Genomic DNA, 21,091 nt, shown 5'->3' with positions numbered 1-21,091 from the left:
TTTCTAACTGGCATGTGTTTTCTTGGTTTAAAAAGGCAGAATTTACTTGATTATTGAAAAAATCTTGTTTATTCCTATTCAAATAATTCCTATTTGAAATTTTTTTCCTACTTTGAGGCAGGAGAATAATGAAGGATGAAGGAATTCTCTCTTTCTTTTGACTGGATTTTTGTATGACTATGAATGCCTTGTTTGGGTACTTTTAGGTGAACTGCTGAAGATTGAATAGAGATTGAATTAGCTGGATAAAGCAGTCTAATACTTTGAACTGGGGATCTTTTGGAGGAGATATGTCCCTTCTGTGCTATACTTTCCCATGGGTAGGCATGGCTGGTGTATCTCAGAGTTATCATTTGTACTTTAAACCAGTACTAACCCTGAAATTCATCAGAATTGGGAGTAAGTTACTCCCCAGTTAATTCCCTCATCTTTTACATGCAACATGTTTGGGAAAAGCTAAAACTGATGCTTCTGTCATATATTTGGTTTTGAGGCATTTGTCCTAATGGGAAGTATTGTTTTCTTTATAGGAGGAAGAAGAACAGGAGGAAGAAGATGATGATGAAGATGATGATGACACAGATGACCTTGATGAACTTGACACTGACCAACTGCTAGAGGCAGAGTTGGAGGAGGATGAAAACAATGAGAATGCTGGCGAGGATGGCGATAATGATTTCTCTCCTTCAGATGAAGAGCTGGCCAACTTGCTTGAAGAAGGAGATGAAGGGGAAGATGAAGACTCAGATGCTGATGAGGAAGTTGAATTGATACTGGGAGACAGTAAGTATAGACAGGACTGTCACTCTGATCCTAGGAAGCATCAGAGAGTATTTATTCCTACATGCCAACCCAGATGGAGAGTCAAACATGTCTTCTTTGCTCTGCCCTCAGCTGCTAATCGTACATTTCCCTTGGAGGAAAGGCAAAATCAGCAATCTGTGTTCATTTGCTATCTCAACACCTAACCTGTGTAACCAACTGGCCATGGTCCCTAACCTTCAGAGGACTAAACTTCCTAGATCAGATGGAAAAAGTTTAGTTATTTGTTCCATCTGAGGGGCACGTCTGAATTCATCAGAAGAAGCTCTCATGAACAGTTATTCATTTCTAAAGAGATAAAGTGATAGAGTCCATTGTGTTGTTCTTTTCCTCTCTGCTATTGGCTCCTCCCTCTTAGAAGTGGTGGGGTACATTCTCTCTTCTCATTTCTTTCTGTTCTGCTTAGCACTTCTTCCTCTTTTGCCTTTTTCTCCTTTTCTTCCTTTTGATGAATAAGCCAACAAAGCTTTAAGTAGTAAATTTCCCATTAGGACCAAACTGGATGGCCCTATATGCTTCTGAGATAGGGTTGTCCCTTATCTTTGCTTAGGAGTCCTGTAAAAGGCAGCTAATGATGTAAAATAAGATCATTTTTACAAGTTAGCTGAATTGTCAACACTCATTTAGGGCAGACTCCCATTTAGGCTGCTCACCAGCCCCTCAGTAAGATGTGCACATCACTGGCAGATTCATTCATGCTGTTCTTCTGTTTCGTTGTAGTGCTTCACTGCCCATCTGTGGCCAAACTCATGAATTTTGGGGAAATAATCCCTATGATCTCCAGCGGGTTTTCTTATATATAGTCCAGTCAGCACTTTTAAAGGTGGTAGGTATTATGTCCAGAGAGAAGAGGACACAACACAGACCTAATTAAAGCCAAGCCTCGCCATAGTTGACCTGTTTTTATAATGGATGGGTTTGGTGGTGGAGGGAAAGGTGGTGGGGACAGAAGGGAGGAAATCATTTAGTTGGAAGTGTAATTTAGGCTTTGCCCTTAAACCATGATATAAAGACATTTTCTGGGATAAATCTTGCTGGTTCTGATCAAAAGAATCTAAGACCAACTAGAGGAGACTGGCTTCTGTGTAGCCATTTCCATGAGCCTTTCTTTCTGTTGCTGTTTTAAGGAAACTCTTTTGAGGGGTGGGGGTGGGGGGAGTTGGGGAATCATAACTCCATCTGTTCTACTGAGAGAGTGGAGAGGGCTGTTTATCAGCCTCTGTTTCCTGCACTTGGAGATTGAGATGCCAGGACAGACCAGGAGATGGGGCAGTACTCTGGAGAGACTTTGCCTTGTCTCAGGAAGGGTTCCTATTCAGCAGAGGGTTTTTTGTTTGTTTGTTTTTTTTTGGTTTTTTTTTCTTTTGTCAGAGGACCTGAGAGAGAAAGGAAGGGGTGGGTGAAGCATATCACCATTATTGTTAAAAAAAAAAAAAAATGGGGGGGAACAGGTTCTAGAAACATTTTTGTTGTACTTCCTAAATGGACATGGGGTATAAACCATATCGACATTGTCAATTTTTAATTCACTTAAATGACAAGGGATTAGTGAGGCACATTAAAAGGGGTGGCAAGCAGCCGTGGCGGAGAGTAAAGTCCAGCTCGTGGTGGTGCCAGCTAATGCAAGTGAGTACTGCTTTAATTTTTTATTTTTTTAGTTTGAATGCAAGGCCACCAAAATTTGGGTTTGCCTTGTTAAATTACTTCCTGTTGTAGCTACCAGGGCACCAAGCATTTTAGTTCTGGAACTACTTTCTCCCAAGCCAAATCAAGTTTATAGGCACAGTACTTACGTTGCTGAAAGAGGAAAAGCATCTGGTGTAGAACTATAGCTTAGGAAAGAAGAAGCTTAAATTATCATTCTAATGGGTGCTGGGGGGAGAGGGGAAGGTTGGGGTGGTACAGGTAGAGAAAAGAGTTGACAGTGAGCAGAGAGAATAGCCCAGACTATATCCTTAGTCTCAGCTGGAGTTCAAAGGTAGATTGTGTTTGGGCCACTTTGCTTTTCAAAGTTAGGACTATGCCTTGATTTCAGAGTAAGAGGCTTGGGCATTGCTGTTGTCCTGTTCTAGCTCATTCAACTAGTTAGGGGAATTTGCTTTAGGATCAAGTATGTTCCTAAGACTTGCAGTGTCCTAAGAGGACTTTTCTTGAAATTTTCTTTGGTACATGCTGCCAGGCAATCAGTTTAATCTTAAAAAAAAAAAAAAAAATTAACAGTACAGGCTAAATAGATAGGAAGTCATGTATAGCTTGAATTATATTGATAAGTGTGATGGTAAGGAGGTCTGGCAAAATATTTATATAACAATGTATTTTCAAAGTGTCTTTACCTCTCAAAGATCCCTTAGCTTTGGGTTGCTCTCATTTCTTCATTTAAGAGATCAATCAAAAGTAGTGGGGCTCTTGAAAGCCAGTCTTCTTACATAGTTTTTGAGGATCCACTTCTACAGTATCAAGAATTGGACCAACTCTTTGAACTTCCTCTAAAGGATTATGTCTACATGAATTCCCTTAATTGACTTTTCTTTTGTGTCTTTAGACATCTCTAAAGCTTTGGGGAGGAATGTCAAGTGCTTGGGTATACATGAAATAATAAACTATTGGCCTCCTTTCTCTTCTCTGAGACCCCAGCTTCTTTGTGGCCCTTTTCTAGACTGTTGGAGAAAAGCTTTAGCATATTGATAAGATACCACTAGTGATTTCCTTCAGTAATTTCAGGCCTGTATTTTCTGATCTTCCTTCCTTGTTTTCTTAACTCTTAGGAGATCTTTGCTTCCTGTCCCCTTTGCTTGATTGTGACTCCTCTGACCCAGGGGCAGTTACTTTAGCCATCTAGCCTCGCTCAAGAGCTTTATTGTCTACTTCTCCTGGTCACAGTATGTCTTCTTCTTGGAAGTGATATTTGGGAAAATGTTTTGCTTTAATTGTAATTTCCAAAACAACAACAAAAAATGTAGTTGTAGTATCAGAAAAAGTCTGAAGAATAAAACTTACCTGATCTTTACCCATTTAGAGGCTTTATGTCTATTGAGAAGACAGGAGACAGTATGCTTTTGCTAGTCATCTAGCTAAGATAAGAAGCCATTTCTCTAGTCAACTCATTTCCTTCAGTAGGAATTACAGGTCTTGGTGAAAATTTTTGTTTTCTCATTCATTGATATGCTTTTTTGTTTTGTGAACAGCCAATAAGGGTGCTGAACCAGAGGCAGGCTTTTTCCTCTGTCCTGCTTGACTTCGAATAATACATGACCCCCCCTTTAAGTAGCCACTTAGAACCCAGAAATGTAGAGATAGCTAAGACAATCAGAATTGGCTCCTTGTATTTCCAATCAGTGCTATATAAGAGTGCATTAGTACAGCCTAGCAGATGTGAGGGGAAAAGGAGATAATGAAGCAGGCTATTCATTTTTATATCCATAAAAGATGCTCAAGGGTGTGTCCTAGGTGGGCATGTTTTTTTGAGAGGAGGAGCAAGTCACCAGGAAATCAAACTCCTACCTTGAGTTTCAAAATAGCCTCTCCTTTGGCATTGCTGTGAGATGGGTAATACTCCATAGATAATTGATGTTCCCTTAGGGCTTATAGTTGTGAGTGTGTAGAGGCCATCTTCTTTTAGAAGATGGTGCTGGTAATAAAGAGGCACACTGATGTTGTATCTCAAACTTCTGCAGGGGGAAAAAAAAAGATTTGATGAGTTTTGGATCAAAGGAGGAGTCTTGAGAAGTTTAGGGGACAATATCTAAGTTCCTTCTTGCTACTGATGGTCCCCATGTCCACTACAGAATCTTTAGGACAGGAGAGAGAGGTGACTGAATGAGAAACCAAAATGGAGTGGAATAGTCAATTTAGGAGGAATTGTGAAAATTGGCTCTCTTGATCCAAGCAACGCTGAGGTACGAGGCCCCCCAGTGTAAGTCTTACATCTTAAGAACATTGGGTTGAGTGACATTGTGTTTTCTGTCCCTCAAACTCAAGGTAGGAGTATTAGGATCCCTTGGGCTTGATTGCAGCTCTGTGATATGAAACCTTACAGCAGGTCTGATCTCAGGGCCAGTGCCATATGGCAGGGGTACCTGCTAAAGCTACATGTGGCAAGTCTTCTGGGACCACTGAGTATCTCCTTTTTATTAGGGTTGAGGTTCCCCTTTGGCTGGATAGGTTCTTCAGAAAGCACAAATGTTCCTAAGAGCACAGAGAGGTTAAACTTCCTGTGGGCTCTTTTTAAAGAATACTGAACTGAGATTTCCCAGGGTAGGAGATAGTTGCCAGCAACAGATGTGCTCGCAGCTGCCAACACCATGGAGCTAATTGGTATGTTTTCTCCTTTCTTGAAAATGGTAATTGACCCACTCAGGGAGGATAAAGGTAGACCACAGTACTTTCTGAACATTTCCTGTAAGTTCAACATATAACCTTCTTTTTACCTCCCTTTTTTCTTCTCTGCCTTTCCAGCTGATAGCTCAGATAACTCTGATTTGGAAGACGACATCATCTTATCTTTGAATGAGTGAAGAGTGATCATCATATGGATGCCCACTGAAGAAATTCTATTCCTGGCAGGCAGGAGACCAAATGAGCAGCGAATTCAGAACAAGCCTCCCTGACACCTCTTCTCCCTTCTCTCCCATCCCTGTCTGTGTCCCTATCCCAGGGATATGTTTTTCAAGAACCTGTAGGCTTCAAGCTTGGAGGGTTTTGGCTTAAGCAGAGAATCAGTTGTGCCCAACAATGGCCATTCAATAAAGAGATCAGGGGTTAGGCCCTTTTTCTGCCTTCTTTTCCCCCCACTTCCTCCAGGATGGACAAATCTTTCCCTAAGGAAAAGCCCCACTTCTCTGGGGATATTTCACAATATATTTTCTTTGTACAAAGTTCTTTACTAAAGAACAAGAAATAGTTTTATATAAAAGCAAAAAAAAAAAAATTGCAGGTGTTTATAGCAAAGAGGGTGTGAACTTATATCCACCGGGTACCTTGTCCCTTAAGCTTCATTTCCTTTGGGAGAAAGTGATGCCCAAAGATCAATACAAAGAGGCGTTTTTACACAAGTATTTAAAATGAAAAGGAAAATCGTGGTTTCTTAAATTGATAAGGATTAAGACTATTTTATTATAAATATAATATATGATTTTTTTAAAAAAAAAAAAGTTTTGTTGCCTCACATGTTGTCAGGATGTTGGTTTTTTTTCCTTGACTTGAGGTGCCTTCGTGCCAGAGCTGGGGAAGAAGGCAGGCATTGACTGCTATTTGTCATGTATATGCACACATTCATTCACCCACCCTCATGGAAGGGCAGGCAGGAGCAAGTCCTGGCATTTTGGTCATTGTGGATACCGGTTTTGTGGAGATGAGGGAACTTGTGATATAAGTTCACTCCCTCTATTTTTTTTTTTTTTTTTCATGATTCAGTTTTTTTTTTTTTTTAATCTTTTTTTTTTTTTTTTTTTTCCCCCTTTCTCCTGTGTGGAAATTACAAATCAAAGGCCTTTTTCTTTAATGTAAAGTGTATTTATTTAAAAAAAAAATACAAAATAAACTACAAGTCTGTCTTTGTTTATGGCCTTTTACCTATTCTTTTTTTCAGCAATAAGTGGGTTCTTTACCTCCCAACATAGACAGTTCTTCAGCTCTGCAGGGACAGCAGTGGTAGCAATGTGGTGAGAATCTGTGCTCCCCCCACCCAAGAACTTCACTGAGGCACAGAGCCTGAGTAATTCTAGCCAGCTTCATGCTGCTGTCTGTCTTTTCAGATAGCTACTTCTTAAGAATGGGTATAGAGTGGACCAGTCCCCCTCCCCCTCGCCATGCTTTGGCTTTGAGAAAGTGCCAGATATGGCCAAAGCTAGAGTGGAGCTGGTGCCAGTTGATCCCTGGAAGGTGGGATGGAGAGAGGGTTCCCAGGAAAGGCAGTTGTTAATTCCAAAGCCATAAGACCAGAAAGCGTTTGAGCCTCTGCCTGGATCCCTTCAGTTAGTTACTTATTGGTCACTGTTAAGCTGAGTAGGTGGAATATGGGAGAGGAGCAGCTAAGGGCTGCTTGGGTGCCTTTGTAAAGAATATTTGAAAAGAGGGAATAGGATTGGCCTTATCAGAAAATGGACAGAAGTATAAAAAAAGGTAATTCCCCTTCAATCACAGCTACTTTGTTCTTAGGAGAAAAAGTAAAGAGTTTGATGAGATACTGAGGTAGTGGTACTATGGTTGAAGTGGACAAAGAAATGTTCTGAAAGCCGGAAAAGATCTGGATTCAGTTTCTGACACTGATACATGGCTAACTGGGCAAGTTATTTAAATTCTTAATGCCTTCCTTAGGTAAACTGTAAGCTGTCCGTTGCTGAGAAGTGCCACTTTTGTTTTGTTGGAGGGAGGACTTTTCTCCTTTCAGAGTTCCCCATATTAGTGAAATCACAAGTCCAAACCTTCCCTGTCCTCTTGATCTCACCACTCTGATCTGAGTGCCACCAGTCCTAAGCATCTTTTGATTCCACTACAGCAACAGCTTCTAGACTCCTTCCCCAACTTATTTATGTTGTAGGGATGGGGATAGAAAATTAGGGTTATGAAAAATCGTTTTAAAGTTAAATGATAATTCAGACAGCTGGAATATGGTAGTCCAGGATATATCAATTATCAGGTCCATATTACACAAATAGATTGTGATTCCCAAGAGGATAGCAAAGGCTGAGACACTAGTTTTACCTTCCTTAAAGCTAAAACAGGAGTTCAAGGGTAGAATTTTACCAATTCAACCTTCTCCAACTAACTTCACTAATCTAAGCAGCATAAAATCATCTTCCAAGTTTAGTCACTCAGTTAACACTAAATGTGCCAGGACTATATTAAGTACGGGGGACACAAAGAAAAGTAAGACACTTAAGTTCTAGAAATTGGGAAGCCTACAACCTTTGAGCCAAATCTAGTCTGCTGCCTGTTTTCATATGATCAGGGAACTAAGAATAGCTTTTGCCTTTTTAAATATATAGTTTTATTGTATTTAGAAGTCAGATTTGGATTATAGAACTGGCATTATGCCTGAATTATTATGTTGCTTTGAGTAAGGGTCTTCCTCTCAGCCCTCAGCCATAAAACAAGGGGAATTTGCCTGTTATTATTCTTAAGGTTTCTTCTAGAGCTAATTAAATTCTGGGATTACAATTCAGTGAGAATCTGTAAGGTTCCTTCAGCCAACAATAGGACTTCACTGTGTTTCTGAAATATGGCTGTCTCCGACTGAAACTTGGAAACATCCTTTGGGGATGATAAATGAGAGGCAGTGACTCCCATCGGAAAAGCTGGATTTGGTTGACTTGGCTACAGCCCCTAGAGTTATTCACCTTGGAGACACAGCCTCAGTGAAAGGCTGAATAAACAACTTCCTACTCTTTCCTTTGGTTATCTGAGCTACCAAAAACCCAAGGCCACAAAACTAAGCTACCCATAAAGAAAATACGCGTTTATAGATGTCAGTGTTCTGGTGTTTTGTTTTATTTTCTATCCAGATCTTGAGTCTGACATAGTTTACTTTGTAGCAGCAATAGGCCCCTAGGATTGGGTTCTAAAGATGAGTTTTGATAAAAATCGAGCCCACAGTGCCCAAAAGGACCACTCATGGGACTAAGACAAGTGGGGAGATGGGGAAAAAGGACCTGGTCACCTGAGAAAGGGTGAAGAGGGAAAAGGCTAAAGGGGCCTTTGGTGAGGAGCAAACAAAGAATAATTTGACCCTGCAAAAAAGAAGAGCGGCCTACTTTTTAGTTCAAGCTGAGAAGTGAGCTCTTTAATCCAGATGATACTACAAGAAGGAAATGAGTTTTACAGCATTAATCAAATTCTAGGTCACTCTTCAGCTTGGCAAACTGCCTTGCACTGCCTGCAGGAGATACTGACCGTGTCTTGTCTCTAAGTCATCCCTGTGCTTCTGTCCTAGATCTGGGCTTCAGGCATTGCTTAAGAATGTTACTCTGTTATAGGGTGGCCTTAAGCACCTACCTTAGGAGAGACTTTATATTAGTTTGCTCCTGACCAAAAGGATGGGGACAAAGCCACATCCCTAGGGAGTCAGTTTACTTATCTAGTAAGATGCCATAAGGATCCAGCCAGTCATTAACAGAACACTGATCTGGTTTAAGTATCTTCCTCAAGAACTAAAGGATTCTATTAGGTGCAGCAGTCCAGTATGTGGTCTCATAGCCTCAAGTTCTGACTGAAAGCTCAGAATCCCAGCTTGTCTGCCTGCCTGCCCTCATATTCCCAATTCTCTGCTGAACGCAGCTGCTTCCTAGCTGCCTGCTGAAAGAAGAAAGGCTTCCGGCAAAGAGGTTTGGGCTAGCAGGTTCTCTCTCTAAAGCTGTCACAGTCAGAAATGGATAAATTCTGAAACCTGGGGTTCCTTGGTTATTCCTGGAAAATGCTCCTTGGGATTCACTCCTAAAGGACAGGCGTTAACATGGAACCTGTCTCCTGGTTATCAGATAAACTTCAAGTTTGCTGAAATGAATACCAGATGGCCAAGAGTACTTATCAATCTTTTTGCAATAATGAAACAAAACAAAACAAACAAGCCTTCAGAGCCTCTTCCACTGGAGCTCTCATCTTCCTCGGTGGCTATTTAGCACTCACTTTGTAAAAATTCTCTCCATGATGAGTTTTCTAGGCAGTTAAAGTCTAACATATCTGGCTCTGTCGTAGGATAATTGTTTCTGTGCCTCAATGGCACCTCTATTATAGTGCCTTTTTGCCCCAATATTAATTTTCTATCCTGGATGAGTCTTTGGTGTTTTTCAGAATTTTTCAAAGATGTGAAGATTCTTTCCCCACATGATGGGGAAGGATGCATTCTGAAAGGCTTTTTTTATTCACACAGCCTCATAAAGCTGCAGACCATAATCCTGACTCCAGTCTGCCCACTAATTTGTTCAAGTCCAGCACCTAGCAAAATTCATCATATACATAGTACATGCTGAACTTAAAATGTTGAACTTAACTGAGCACAGCCTATTTGTAAGACTGAGGCAGGTGCTACACTGAGCCTTGTGAAGAATTAAGAGGGAGGCCATGAGCTGCTTTCAAGAGAACATTTAATCACAGACTTACTGACTAAAAAAGATTTTCAGATATCCCCACTCCCAATCAGTGCCCTGTTCCTGTTGCCTCAGATGTCAATTATAAACTGCCAGAAGGCAGGTGTTTGTGTCTCCTGGTGTTTGGCACATGGCTTTGTACACTGCAGGTCTGATTAGTGCCAGCTGACTTGGTTAGAAATAGTTCAGTCATACACAATGGACTGTTTACTGAATTGCTAGAGCCCGTTTGAGCTATATTTGCCATGCCTCCTCTTGTACTCTGGAGTCCTGGGAAAACCCACACCTCCATAGCTTAGAAACTTAGAGGGATCCTATCTCTTAGCAGAAGTTCTTTGTAAGTCAGGTGAGGTTTTGGCCGGACAAGCAAATTAACACACAAACTTTTTTTTTTAAGAGTTTTCTGCTCTTCCCTTGAACCTAATCTTGGGAAAACTTCCTATTCCCTGCAGTTTTATCTCCCTCCCCCTTTTACAAATCAACTGAATATCTACATTTCGATTCCACAACCCAGTCTGCTTCCAAAGCAAAAGTAACCGAGGAAGCTGCTGTGTCTTTGGTCCACATGATGTTCTAGTTTGAAACATAGCCTGAACATGGCAATCCGCCACCTGAAGGACTATACCCACTTCTGCCAGGCATGGATTACAGGACAGTTAAGTGTGTCACCAGCACTGACAGTGCCTAACAGGTTCACCAGTACACTGCCTAAAAAGCATCACCCCCTGCTTTCTTCAAGTTCTTGAAATGAAGCAGTTTATACAACAGCTGAAGTACATCAGAATGACAGCTACATTCTCTTAAAGGCTAGATGGGGGAGGGAACAGCAGCTTTTTGTTTTAGTGGTTAAGACACGAGTCTTTGTCACAGTTCCAGGGAAAAGGGCCCAGAGTATACAGGTTTTCCTGTAGATTAGATAATTAAGTTTCAGTACTGGCTTTTTGCATGCTCTGTGCAAGTCACGATACCTAAAAGTTGAGGTGGAGATATCGCAGGCCCAAAAGTAGATCAGGCACTGATCCATCTCTATTTAAGAAGACGGAACTTGGGGGGGAAAAGCTGTGTGTGCGGAAGGGACATCTGTGCGATTAGCGGGAAAACCTCAGAAGGCAGGGAAGTGCCACATGCTCCATTACTTCAAAGGAAACTTCATTAAACCAGTACACTGCACAGGGTTAAAAATTGATCCTTGGACAAAGGCTTTACTGACAACTTTCCATACAGTTAGTTAAAAAATAAAATACAGAACACACTGGAAAGTGTTTCATACATTAGAAATCAATAAAATGGGAATACCTTCAAATGGGCATAAAAAAAAAAATAATTGAGTTTTGGTGGAAGGGGCTCTGGCCTTCACCAAACCAACCATAATAACTGGGCAGAAAAGCCAAACCGAGAGCAGAATTGGCTTTAAAAATAACTGTTTTCATGACACAAAGAAAACACAAGATTGGGAAAAGCCAGGTTTTGGCTAGGCAGTGTCTCTTACTATAACTATCACCATATGCTCTTCTTCTAACTTCCCCAATGTCCTTAGAGCAGACTGGAGGTACTGCTGGGAGAATTCACAGGGAGGGAAGGCATAGAGCATGCCCGTGTTGTCTCTGCCCTTGGTCCCTCCCACCGGCAAGCTGATCACCCCAGCAGCCTGCTTCTGTTTCAAGTATGAGACCAGATTCCTGAGAAGCCTCCGCTGCAAGCCTGGCTCTACAGCATGGGTCCCCTCGGCTCCAGGCCCTCCTGGAGAAGCTTGAGTGGCCAAAAGTACCACGTAACCATTGGGGCTTCCCTGCTTGATTCTCCGAGTGACCTCATCCAGTTTGGGCTGGTCTAGTCGAAGTCTTTGGGCGATCTTGAGCTGGGTCAGCTTGCTCCCTGAAGCATGGTCTTTGAGGAGGCCACTGATCACTCCCAGGTCCCCCTCTAGAATGTGCATACAAGTGGGGAAGCAACTATTTTTCAACACCAGGAGCCCGTTCCAGCCCAGTTGCAGGGTCTGGGCATACTCAGACAGACTCTTTAGCTTTTTGGTCTCCGGTTTTGGCTCTTCGGCGGGTTTCGCCTCCGTCTCGCTGGTTCGATGATTGCGCTCGCTGTCCCTCTTTTTGCCCTGGTGAGAGTCTGGTCCCCGCTCCTCGGCCCCGTGCCGGTTGTTGGGCAGGGAGTTGCTGGGCTCCTTCTCTGGCCCAGGCTCACTGGTATGGTTCTCTCTCCGGGGCCTCTCTGGGCTCCGATCCGAGGGTGGCCCAGAGGCTTTGGTTCTGCCTCTCTCCTCATACGGGGAATGGGTGGTGCGGCCGTGGTCGCTGGATAAGCTCCTCCTCTTTCGCCTCTCTTCCCAGGGCTTCGGCAGGCTCCTGTCGCCCTCGCTGCCCCACCTCTCCCCACTGCGGCTGCGAACCGAGCGGCTGTAACTCTCCAGGCTATTCCGGCGGTCTGTGCTTTTGGAAGGGCTGGCCCAGTCGCTCTCCACAAAGCTTCTGTCACGGTCTGAGTAGAGAAGGTGGGGGGGAGTCCTGTCTCGGACCCTCAGGTCAGCCTCCAGGTTTCGGTGCCTGCTGTAACCCTCTGGGAGTAGCTCGTAGTGCACCGGGAGGGGTGCAGCCTGGCACTGCTGGGGGTATCGTGTCTCCTCCGCTTTGGCGAAATCCACGCGGAGCCTCCTGTCCGGTCCCCCCAAAGGAAAGCCCCTCATTTGCACACAGGCAGCCTGTGCCGCATCCAGGCTTTCATACTGGATATAAGCAAAGCTGTCCCCCTTGACATGGTCAATAGTTCGAATGCTCCCAAAGCGGTCAAACTCCCGGGCCAGGGCAGCCAAGGAAGTATTGGGCCCCAGGCCTCCCACCCAGAGGCGGGTAGTGGGGTTAGCTTTGCCGTAGCCAATCTTAATCGGGTTGCGCCCCACCACCCTCCCCGACATGGCCACCTTGGCCCTGTGAGCCATGTCCAAGTTCTGGAACTTGAGGAAGGCGTAGGCGCCCCCCTGGCCTCTGGCCGGCCTCTTGATCACCACCTCCTCGATAATGCCGTATTTCTCAAAGGCCCTCCTCAGCTCCACCTCGGACACGCTGTGGTCCAGGTTGCCGATGAAAAGGTTGCGAGTGGCCCGCTGGTCGTCCTCAGGCATCAGGTCCTCCTCACATACAGCCGGGTACCCGTAGGGGCGCCCTCGGTCATCGTACAGCCCGTAGTAGTCCAGGGCCCGATCCCGGGAGAGGCCCACGGCAGCCGCGGCGGCTGCTGCGTCCAGGGCAAAGGCTGCGGCGGCTGCCGCGTGCCGAGCCCGGGGCTCCCGCAGCGGGGGCGCGCCCACTGGGGACAGGGAGCGCTGCTTGTACTGGTAGCTGCTGTGCAGCGGCAGGTAGCCCAGCGTATCTGCAGGGGCAGGGGGCCCGGGCGGTGGCGTGGTGGCGGCGGCCCCGGCGCTACTGCTGCTGCTGCGCCGGCTGCTGCTGCTGCTGCCTCGTAAGTACACGGGCTCCACCTTGAGCGGCCGGTCATAGAGCAGGAGCTGGCGCGCTCGGGCGTGATGGCGGGCATCGCGGGCGTCCTGGGGGTGTCGGAAGTTCACATAGGCCACTCTGCCCAGCTCCGGGGTGTGCGACAGGCGCAGGCTGATCTCGCCGAAGCGCTTGAACTGGTGGAAGAGGCGGTCCTCCAGGTGCTCGGCGGGCAGCGCGGGGCTCAGGCTGCTGATGAGCAGCGTCTTGTACTCGGGAGGCGGCGGTGGCGGGGCGGGTGCGGGCGGCGGCGGCGGGGCCGGGGTGGGCGCGGGTGGCTCAGGGAGAGGCGGCAGCAGAAGCAGCGGGGACGCCCCGGGGGACGAGGCGGACGCCGAGCCGGACTCGCCACCAGCTTTGGCACGGCCACCACCGCCCCCGCGGCCGCCGCTGCTGCCCGCACGGTGGTTGGAGTCCCCGGAGCCTCGGCCATCGCGGTGGCTGCTGCTGCTGCCGCTGCCGCCACGGGGCTTATCACGGGCGCGGGCCGGGGCCTGGTGCTTGGCGGGGCCGGAGCCGGAGCCGGAGCCAGAGCCGGAGCTCTTGTGCGTGGCCCGCCGGCTCCCGCCGCTGCCTCCGCCCGAGTCGGGCTCCCCGCGCTCCCGCTCGCGCTCCCCGCGCTCGCCGCGCTCCCGCTCCCCGCGCTCGCCCCGCTCCCGCTCCCGCTCCCCGCGCTCCCGATCCCGATCCCGTTCCCGCTCCCGGGGCCGCTTCGCCGACGATGACGACGACGACGCCCCGCGGGCCCCCGGGCTCGAGTCGCGCTCGCTCTGCCGCTTCATGGCGCCGAGGCCGGCCTGGCCTGGCCGGGCCCCCTCCCTCACAGCGCGACCGGGCAGCGGCGCGGGGGCGGCGGCGGCGGGGCCGGGGCTGGAGCAGGAGCTGGAGGAGGAGGCAGCGCCCCCCGGGCCGCCATCTTGGACAAAAGGACTGAGCGCGGCCGCCGCGAAAAGGCGGGGGAGGAAAAGCGCAGGGAGGAAGGGGAGGGGACAGGGACAGGGACAGCGCGGCTGCGTCATCAAGGCGCGCGGCTCGGAGGCCGGGGGAAGGAGGAAGGAAAGGAAGGCGGGCGGGCTCACGTCCGATGGGAGAGCCCTCCGCCCTTTCGTCACTTCCCCCTAACCTTCCTGGGCCCCGACTCCACTCTTCAGCGGCCGGATCGTGGTCTTTAGCGCCACCTTTCGGCCAGCGGGTGGAACAGGTAACCTGCTCGGCTCGGGCTTTGTCCGTCAGTCACCTTGGCAGGCGGGGAGCTTGGAAGATGCACCGTTGCGGTGCTTCGTCGGGCCGGCTAACAGCCCCCTAAGTGTTTTGCCAGTTTGATCCTCAAAACAATGATCGGACATATTAGTTCTCGGTCGTGTCCGACCCTTAGTGACTCCATTTGGGAGTTTCCTTGGCGAGGTTTGCGTTTCCTTCTCCAGCTCATCATGCAGATGAGGAAACTGAGGCGATTACACAGCGTCACCCAACTAATGTCCGAGACCCATTGGAATTCAGGTCTTCCCGACTCCAGGCCCAACATTTTATCTACTAATTGTTATCTACTACTCGGAGACATTTAAGGGTGGCTTCTCCTCAGACCCTTCCCTTCCCCAGGACCACGGCTGAAAAAGTGGCAGGGCTCCCGCGCTCTGTGGGAAGTGTCTGCAGGGGGAGGGAGTAGCCGCCGGGGACTGGATCCCTAAGCCTCGAGCTTTTCCTCCGCTCCGCGCAGCTCGCTTCCCAGGATGAAGCCCTCCTGGGGCCGGGGCCCCGGCCTCCGGAGCTGTCCCCACGCTGAATCCCCGGCGCGTCTCCCTCCAGTGCCGCCTTGTGCGGGAGCCCCGGCAGTGCCGGGCGGGGAGAAGTGGCTTCCCGAGGCCACTCTGCTGCGGCAGGGCAGGGATAGCCAGACTTGCCGAGAGGAGCCGCCTTTTACCTTTGGGGGCCCTACGGGGCGTTCTGGAAGAAGACATCTGCTTGCCTGCTCTCTCCCCGGTGCTGCTGGGCTGACCGGGTGTGAGGAGAAAGTGCCTAAGGAGCCCTCCCTGCCTGCCGAGCCTTAGGGGTCCTGATCTCCAAGAACTGGGGAATTCAGCTGGGGGCAAAGGGACCGTGGAAGCAAAGGGAGGCTCGAAGGATCTCCGGCACATCTGGGCAGCTGGGTGACTCCGAGTCCCCGCGGACTGCTCCGATGCCCACTCTCCTACTATTCTTGCTATCCATCACCACCCGTTGATCCTTCCACCTCCCATTTGACCTTTTTCTGTCCCGTGGCTGGCATCTCTTCTGGATGTTGATCACAACCCTTCCTTCCGCACAGTTACATGTAGAGGAGGATGATCTGCTTCCGATGGTCTCCAACTTGGGAAGCCTGGAGGATTCAACTAAGCCCCCGTTCACTTCCTGAGGGGTAAAAGAGCCCTAAGGTCATGGCACTTTGGGACATCATCTACCAATCTGTTTGATGAATGTGGAGATTGAAACCCAGAGAGGTTAAATGATTTGTTTTGTCACATACACAGCACAGACAAAATTCCCACCCAACTCCTTCAACTTTTTTGTTGCAAATGTGTTATCCTATGAGATCTTCCAGGAGCCATCAGAGCTCGTGAGATAATGGAAGTTTGTGCTTCGAAAAGCATTAAAGGACTAGACCAAAAATACTGCACAATTTAAGACAACCCATCATATCTATTTTGTCATTTGGTTCTCTAGTTTATAAAAAGCCTGAGCCCATAATGGAAGTAATATTCACAATTTATACATGTTAATAGACTTAACCACAGTCATACAAATTGGTGGAACTTGCTGGGCCAATACTGCCAATAAACCCAACTGCAAGAATTCCTTTTTTTTTTTTTTTTTTTGAGAGGCAGGGTAGCCTCAGAGAGGCTAAAGAAATGGATTAAAATGTAATTTTGGATTGTGAGACTACTAATGAGGACAGCTCAGGGACAGGTTATGAGTTGTCTGAAGTTTTCTAACAGCTGTGGATATCTAGCAGGCAAGAGCTTCCCCCTTCCCATCAGCTGGTCTATCTGAGCAGAGTTTGCTGAGAAAATAGAAAATTGGAAGGTCACTGATAGTAAGTGAACTGATGGAGACTGTAGTGATGAGGTTTACTGACACCATTGGATCAGCTATTAGGAATAGGAAGAAGGGGCAGAATGGAAGGCCCGCCCCCCATCCTCACCAGACATCTTAACAATCCAGAATTCTGGTTCTCAACTTTTCAGAGGGCAAGCTTCAGGTTCAGACTGTGGTTTAGAAAGGGGAGAATACCACTTGCTCTGTAGGGCTGCTGTGAGAACCAAATGAGAAGAACCAGCTGATTTGGAGTACATGAAGCATGACTGTTGGACATTACTACTTTAATCGTATGAGGTATTTTTGTAACAGTGCTTGTTCAGTTTGTCATGTCCAAATCTTCATAACTGTACTTGGAATTTTCTTGGCAGATACTGGAGTGATTTGCCATTTCCTTCTCCAAGTCATTTTAGAGATTAGGAAACTAAGGCAAAAAGTGACTTGTCAAGGATTTGAGGTTGAATTTAAATTCAGGTCTTTCTGACTTCTGGCCCAGTGCTCTATTTGCTGCACAAGACTACAAACCTATCATGGCCTCATTTATATATATGCATTTTACATTTTTTTTTCTCCTGTGAGGCAATTGGGATTAAGTGACTTGCCTAAGGTTCACACAATTAGGAAGTGATAAGTATATGATCACATTTGAACTCAAACCCTCCTGATTTCAGGGCTAGTGCTCTATCCACTGAGTTATGATTCCTTTGAAAGTAGTACTTGTGTACTTTACTCCAAATTGCAGGGATGGTCTTTGTCCCTTGAATCACAAGAGTATATTGTAGGAAAAGTTACTAAAGCTAGTAATGACCCAGAGCTTTCTTTGAAGGGTTCAATTCAAGATAGTTTGAAACTATTTTCTGGCTGATCTCTAGTCCAAGCTCTACAAATTTATTGTAATGGGAGACTGAGAAAAATACATATGGTTTAATATAAGTTGTTTGTGCTTCTGAGAATCTCAGAGCTTTTCAGCCATTTAGGCATATACAAACAATCAAGTTTGTCTCTAAACCCCTAACAAGTTCCCAACCACTGAGAGAACATGGGTCACAAACCCTAAATCCACCCACCACTTCTCCTAGGAAACTACTCTTTGAAGGTATAACAATATTTATATTTATAAAAGAGAAAACCTTTAACATTTCCAGTCTTCTTGTTAATCTTATCAGTAATGGGAGTTTTTATCTCTTAGGGGCTGATCCTGGGGTCCCCTCATTATATCCAGACACACATTCACTGGAAGGTATAAAAATCATGGCAGCAGATGACCTTCAAGAGCATATGAGAGGAGATCTCTTTCAGAAGAGAAAATGAAGCTGTATAACATGGAACACAACAAGGACTAGCTCACTTACAGACCAACAATGAACCAGTTTGGTGACAAGACCAAGGAAGAATTAATTGAGATGACTCTGGGTTACAAATCATCTTGAAAGAAAACTCAAAAATATTAATATTCATGAAACCAAGCTCGCAGAGCAGCTGACTTGAGAAAGTATGGTTACAGCTTGCCATGTTTTCACTTGTGAGCAAGCAGTCTGGTAGACTGCAGTTGAAAGCAGGAAAATGTGTTTATTATGGGGCTTTATCAGTATGTCAAGGAAAACAGTGGCATGCATTCTGAGGACTCGAAAAGAATGTAAGTAAGCACAAGGCCGAATTTATCTATTGCCAATGATACTGGTCTTGCTTACATTTCTTCAGGTGCTGAGAAAACTCTCTAGAATGCTTTTATGAGACCTGTCTTTGTGGCCCATCAATGCTCGACAAGATAGCTTCTCATTTCTAGAGCTCAGGGCCTCTATTCCTCACTTAAGGAACTCATACAAGAAAATTGCACAAAGGTATTGAAAAAGAGGGATAAAGTACAAATGACTTACTGCTATGGGTCATTAGTCATGGGGGTCGGTATAGCTTTGAAGCAGAGATCAAGCACAACAAATATTGGATTTTCAAGAATAACTGGGAAGAGAATTGGGGGAATTCAGGTTACATGCACTTAGCTGAAGACCCTGACAACTGTGGTATTTTAACTCAGGCCAACCACCCAATGGGAGTCTCAGAAAAGGAGTCAAGTGACATTTTAACTCCTATGGGATTATTTGAATTTTACTTTTTTGTGCTCTTGTTTTCAGAACAGAAGGAATCATATTTCCAGTACTGTCTTCATGATGGATTCAAAATAAAACTTTAGCTGTTATCTTACATGTGACTCAAATTTTACAAACCTAAACAACACCGGTCTGATTTTTAATCTCTAACAGAATATATAAAATGAAAGGACAAGTGACCTGTGGACATTAAACTTGCAGGCATAGCAAGAATTCATGCTAGTATATATTTCTGTCTTGTCCATAAGAATCACTTGAGAGATTTTGTCAAAAGTCTTGCTGAAATCTTATTTGCAACCTTGGCCCTGTCTCCTAGTTCTATTAAAAAAAGAGATGAGGCTAGTTTGTCATGACTTATAATTGAGAAAGCTATATTGGCTGTTTTGGTCACTGCCTTCTAGGTGTTCCCTAAACATTTTACATTCTTTTAATGGTGATCTTTAATCCCTAGAAAAATTCTAGAACAAATCAATCAAATTCACTAGCCTGTATGTATTCTGCAGATTACATTCTCTTTCCTTTTTTGAAAACTAGGACACTGCCTTTCCTCAATACCATAGTGCTTGTCCAGCTTCCCCAGAATAGAAAGTAACTAAAAATTCCCTGATGGAAGGATAAAAAACAACAGCATGGCTCAAAAGAATGAAATAAACATCAAAAGAAATCAGGATGGAAACATCAGGCTCTCCAGGATGATAGATCATCACTTAGCACTTCCAAACCCCCCCCAAAAATCCCAAACCAAAAACAAACTCCCCCAAAACCACAACCCAAAATAAAACCATATCAAAGACAAAGATGGGGCAGCTGAGAGCTGTTCTTTAAAACAGCAGTCTGAAAAAGGGCAGGGTACTTCAAACTCAGATTGTAAGAATATGAAATCTCTAATAAAATGGAGTCTGAGATGAAAGACATGACATGAAAAAAATCATATTAGGAATTATAGTCCTTTTTAGACCTCTATTCTTCACTTAAGGAACTCATACAAGAAAATTGCACAAAGGTATTGAAAAAGAAGGATAAAGTACAAATCACTAAATTTCATAAGCCTGACTCTGGGGGGAAAAAGTTCCTAGTCACATAATTTCAAATACTATACAGAAATAGGAGAAAATCCTTTATATTCCTGGGGGGGAGGGGAATCTCCTCTTCAAATTATTAAAGCAGAATATTATATTTTGAAAAGTTATTCTTGTCTCCCCCCCAAAATTCCCTCACATTTTTGAATTATTTTCTGCATAAATGATAATTATGATTCCTTGAAATTTTCAACTTACTATATATACATAGTGAAATATATTACATTTTCCTGAGAGGGCAGTATAGAATAAAATGATTCATTTGGGGACAGACTCGGAGGGGCACAATCTGTTTTCACTTTGTATCAATATCCTACTTTTGGGCCAATTATTCAACTGCACTGTGCTCAACACTTGACTAATCAGAACAAAGACAACAGAAGGTGATTGAGATTGAGACACAGGCTCACAAGTATCTCTTATTTTTTGCTAGAAAAGCCGGGGCTTTATGAACCATGGATACCATTAAAAAAAAAAAAAAAACAAAAAAACGCCTCACAAACCTTTCAATGTATTTTTCCAGGGTCTGGGCTTGTACTGGCCTTTCTCAGAAAGCTTCCTCCTGATCACTGCTGAGTCTGCTTTTTAGCATAATGGGCTGCACAGACCTCTGAAATTTGGGGGCAGCTTTATCTAATAGAACAAATCTTGGCTAAGAGACCTGGCTCCACTCCTTAATATTTTGTAGAATTCTTTTCTTTTATGGATGTTTTCTTCTCAACATAATGGGTTTAGGTTTGATGATCTCAAAAGTTCTCTTAGTGCAACAATTCATTTTATTCATTTCCCTGCCCCAATAACTTATGGTCCTGCTCTTGAGAGTCAAAGGAATCAAGTAAACATTACAGGGAAATGATGGTGCCTCATACAGGAAAATATGGAAACTACTTCATAGGCAAAAACTGGAGGAATCCAACATTTCTTATTAAAAAGCACCATTTATCTATCATGAACCATGGGAGGTCGAGGTGATAATCAAATCAAAAAAGCTTATTGCAAGAATCCAGTTTCCTGGCAGGCAGGACCAAAACTGGTTAATTGTCTACAACATCTCTGGATATAAAGTCCTTCAACAGAGTCCAGGGAATGGAACTAGGATTTCCATAGTAAAGAGATTTCTTGGATGAACAAACTCACTTTTCTATTGCAGGACAATTTTTAATCTTGGAACTGACTACAGCCCTGAGAGGTCAACTGGTTATCACCAGTTAGCAGGATTTGAACATTCTCTGTTGTACAATTATAGTCATTTACCTGCCCTTCTCTAAGTATGATCACCCTAAGTACAACTCTGATCACTACGCCTCTGTCCCTTATGTTCTAGATGAGACTAGTCATTGGAATCTGGCTCCTAAGGAACACTTTTGTGGTAAAGACAATCTTATCAGAGCCGAGAATGGCATGGACTCCGGCAGCTAGAAAAC

At 45.2% G+C, this 21,091-nt stretch overlaps 2 protein-coding genes across 2 annotated transcripts in view; one reads left to right on the top strand and one right to left on the bottom strand.

Annotated features, from left to right (window-relative positions):
* DCAF1 (DDB1 and CUL4 associated factor 1) overlaps positions 1-5,876 on the top strand; it is a 110,325-nt gene extending 104,449 nt beyond the window's left edge. Inside the window, 2 exon segments of the mRNA XM_074283362.1 lie at positions 531-783; positions 5,278-5,876. Of these exon segments, the coding sequence (XP_074139463.1) occupies positions 531-783; positions 5,278-5,336 (312 nt within the window). The 3' untranslated portion in view covers positions 5,337-5,876.
* A 5,204-nt stretch (positions 5,877-11,080) lies between these two features.
* On the bottom strand, positions 11,081-14,368 carry RBM15B (RNA binding motif protein 15B). Its single transcript, XM_074283368.1, has one exon. It carries the CDS (start codon positions 14,188-14,190, stop codon positions 11,377-11,379), a length of 2,814 nt encoding a protein of 937 aa, XP_074139469.1. The 5' UTR covers positions 14,191-14,368; the 3' UTR covers positions 11,081-11,376.
* Positions 14,369-21,091: the final 6,723 nt, after the last annotated feature.

The sequence above is a fragment of the Sminthopsis crassicaudata genome, chromosome 1 (assembly GCF_048593235.1).
Source record: "Sminthopsis crassicaudata isolate SCR6 chromosome 1, ASM4859323v1, whole genome shotgun sequence".
Taxonomy (NCBI): domain Eukaryota; kingdom Metazoa; phylum Chordata; class Mammalia; order Dasyuromorphia; family Dasyuridae; genus Sminthopsis; species Sminthopsis crassicaudata.
Note: the sequence above shows the minus strand (reverse complement) of the source record. Positions and strands in the feature narration are given on the sequence as shown.

What these genes read in the sequence shown, in the direction of transcription:
- RBM15B (XM_074283368.1), bottom strand. Translation starts at nt 14,190, where the DNA reads ATGAAGCGGCAGAGCGAGCGCGACTCGAGCCCGGGGGCCCGCGGGGCG.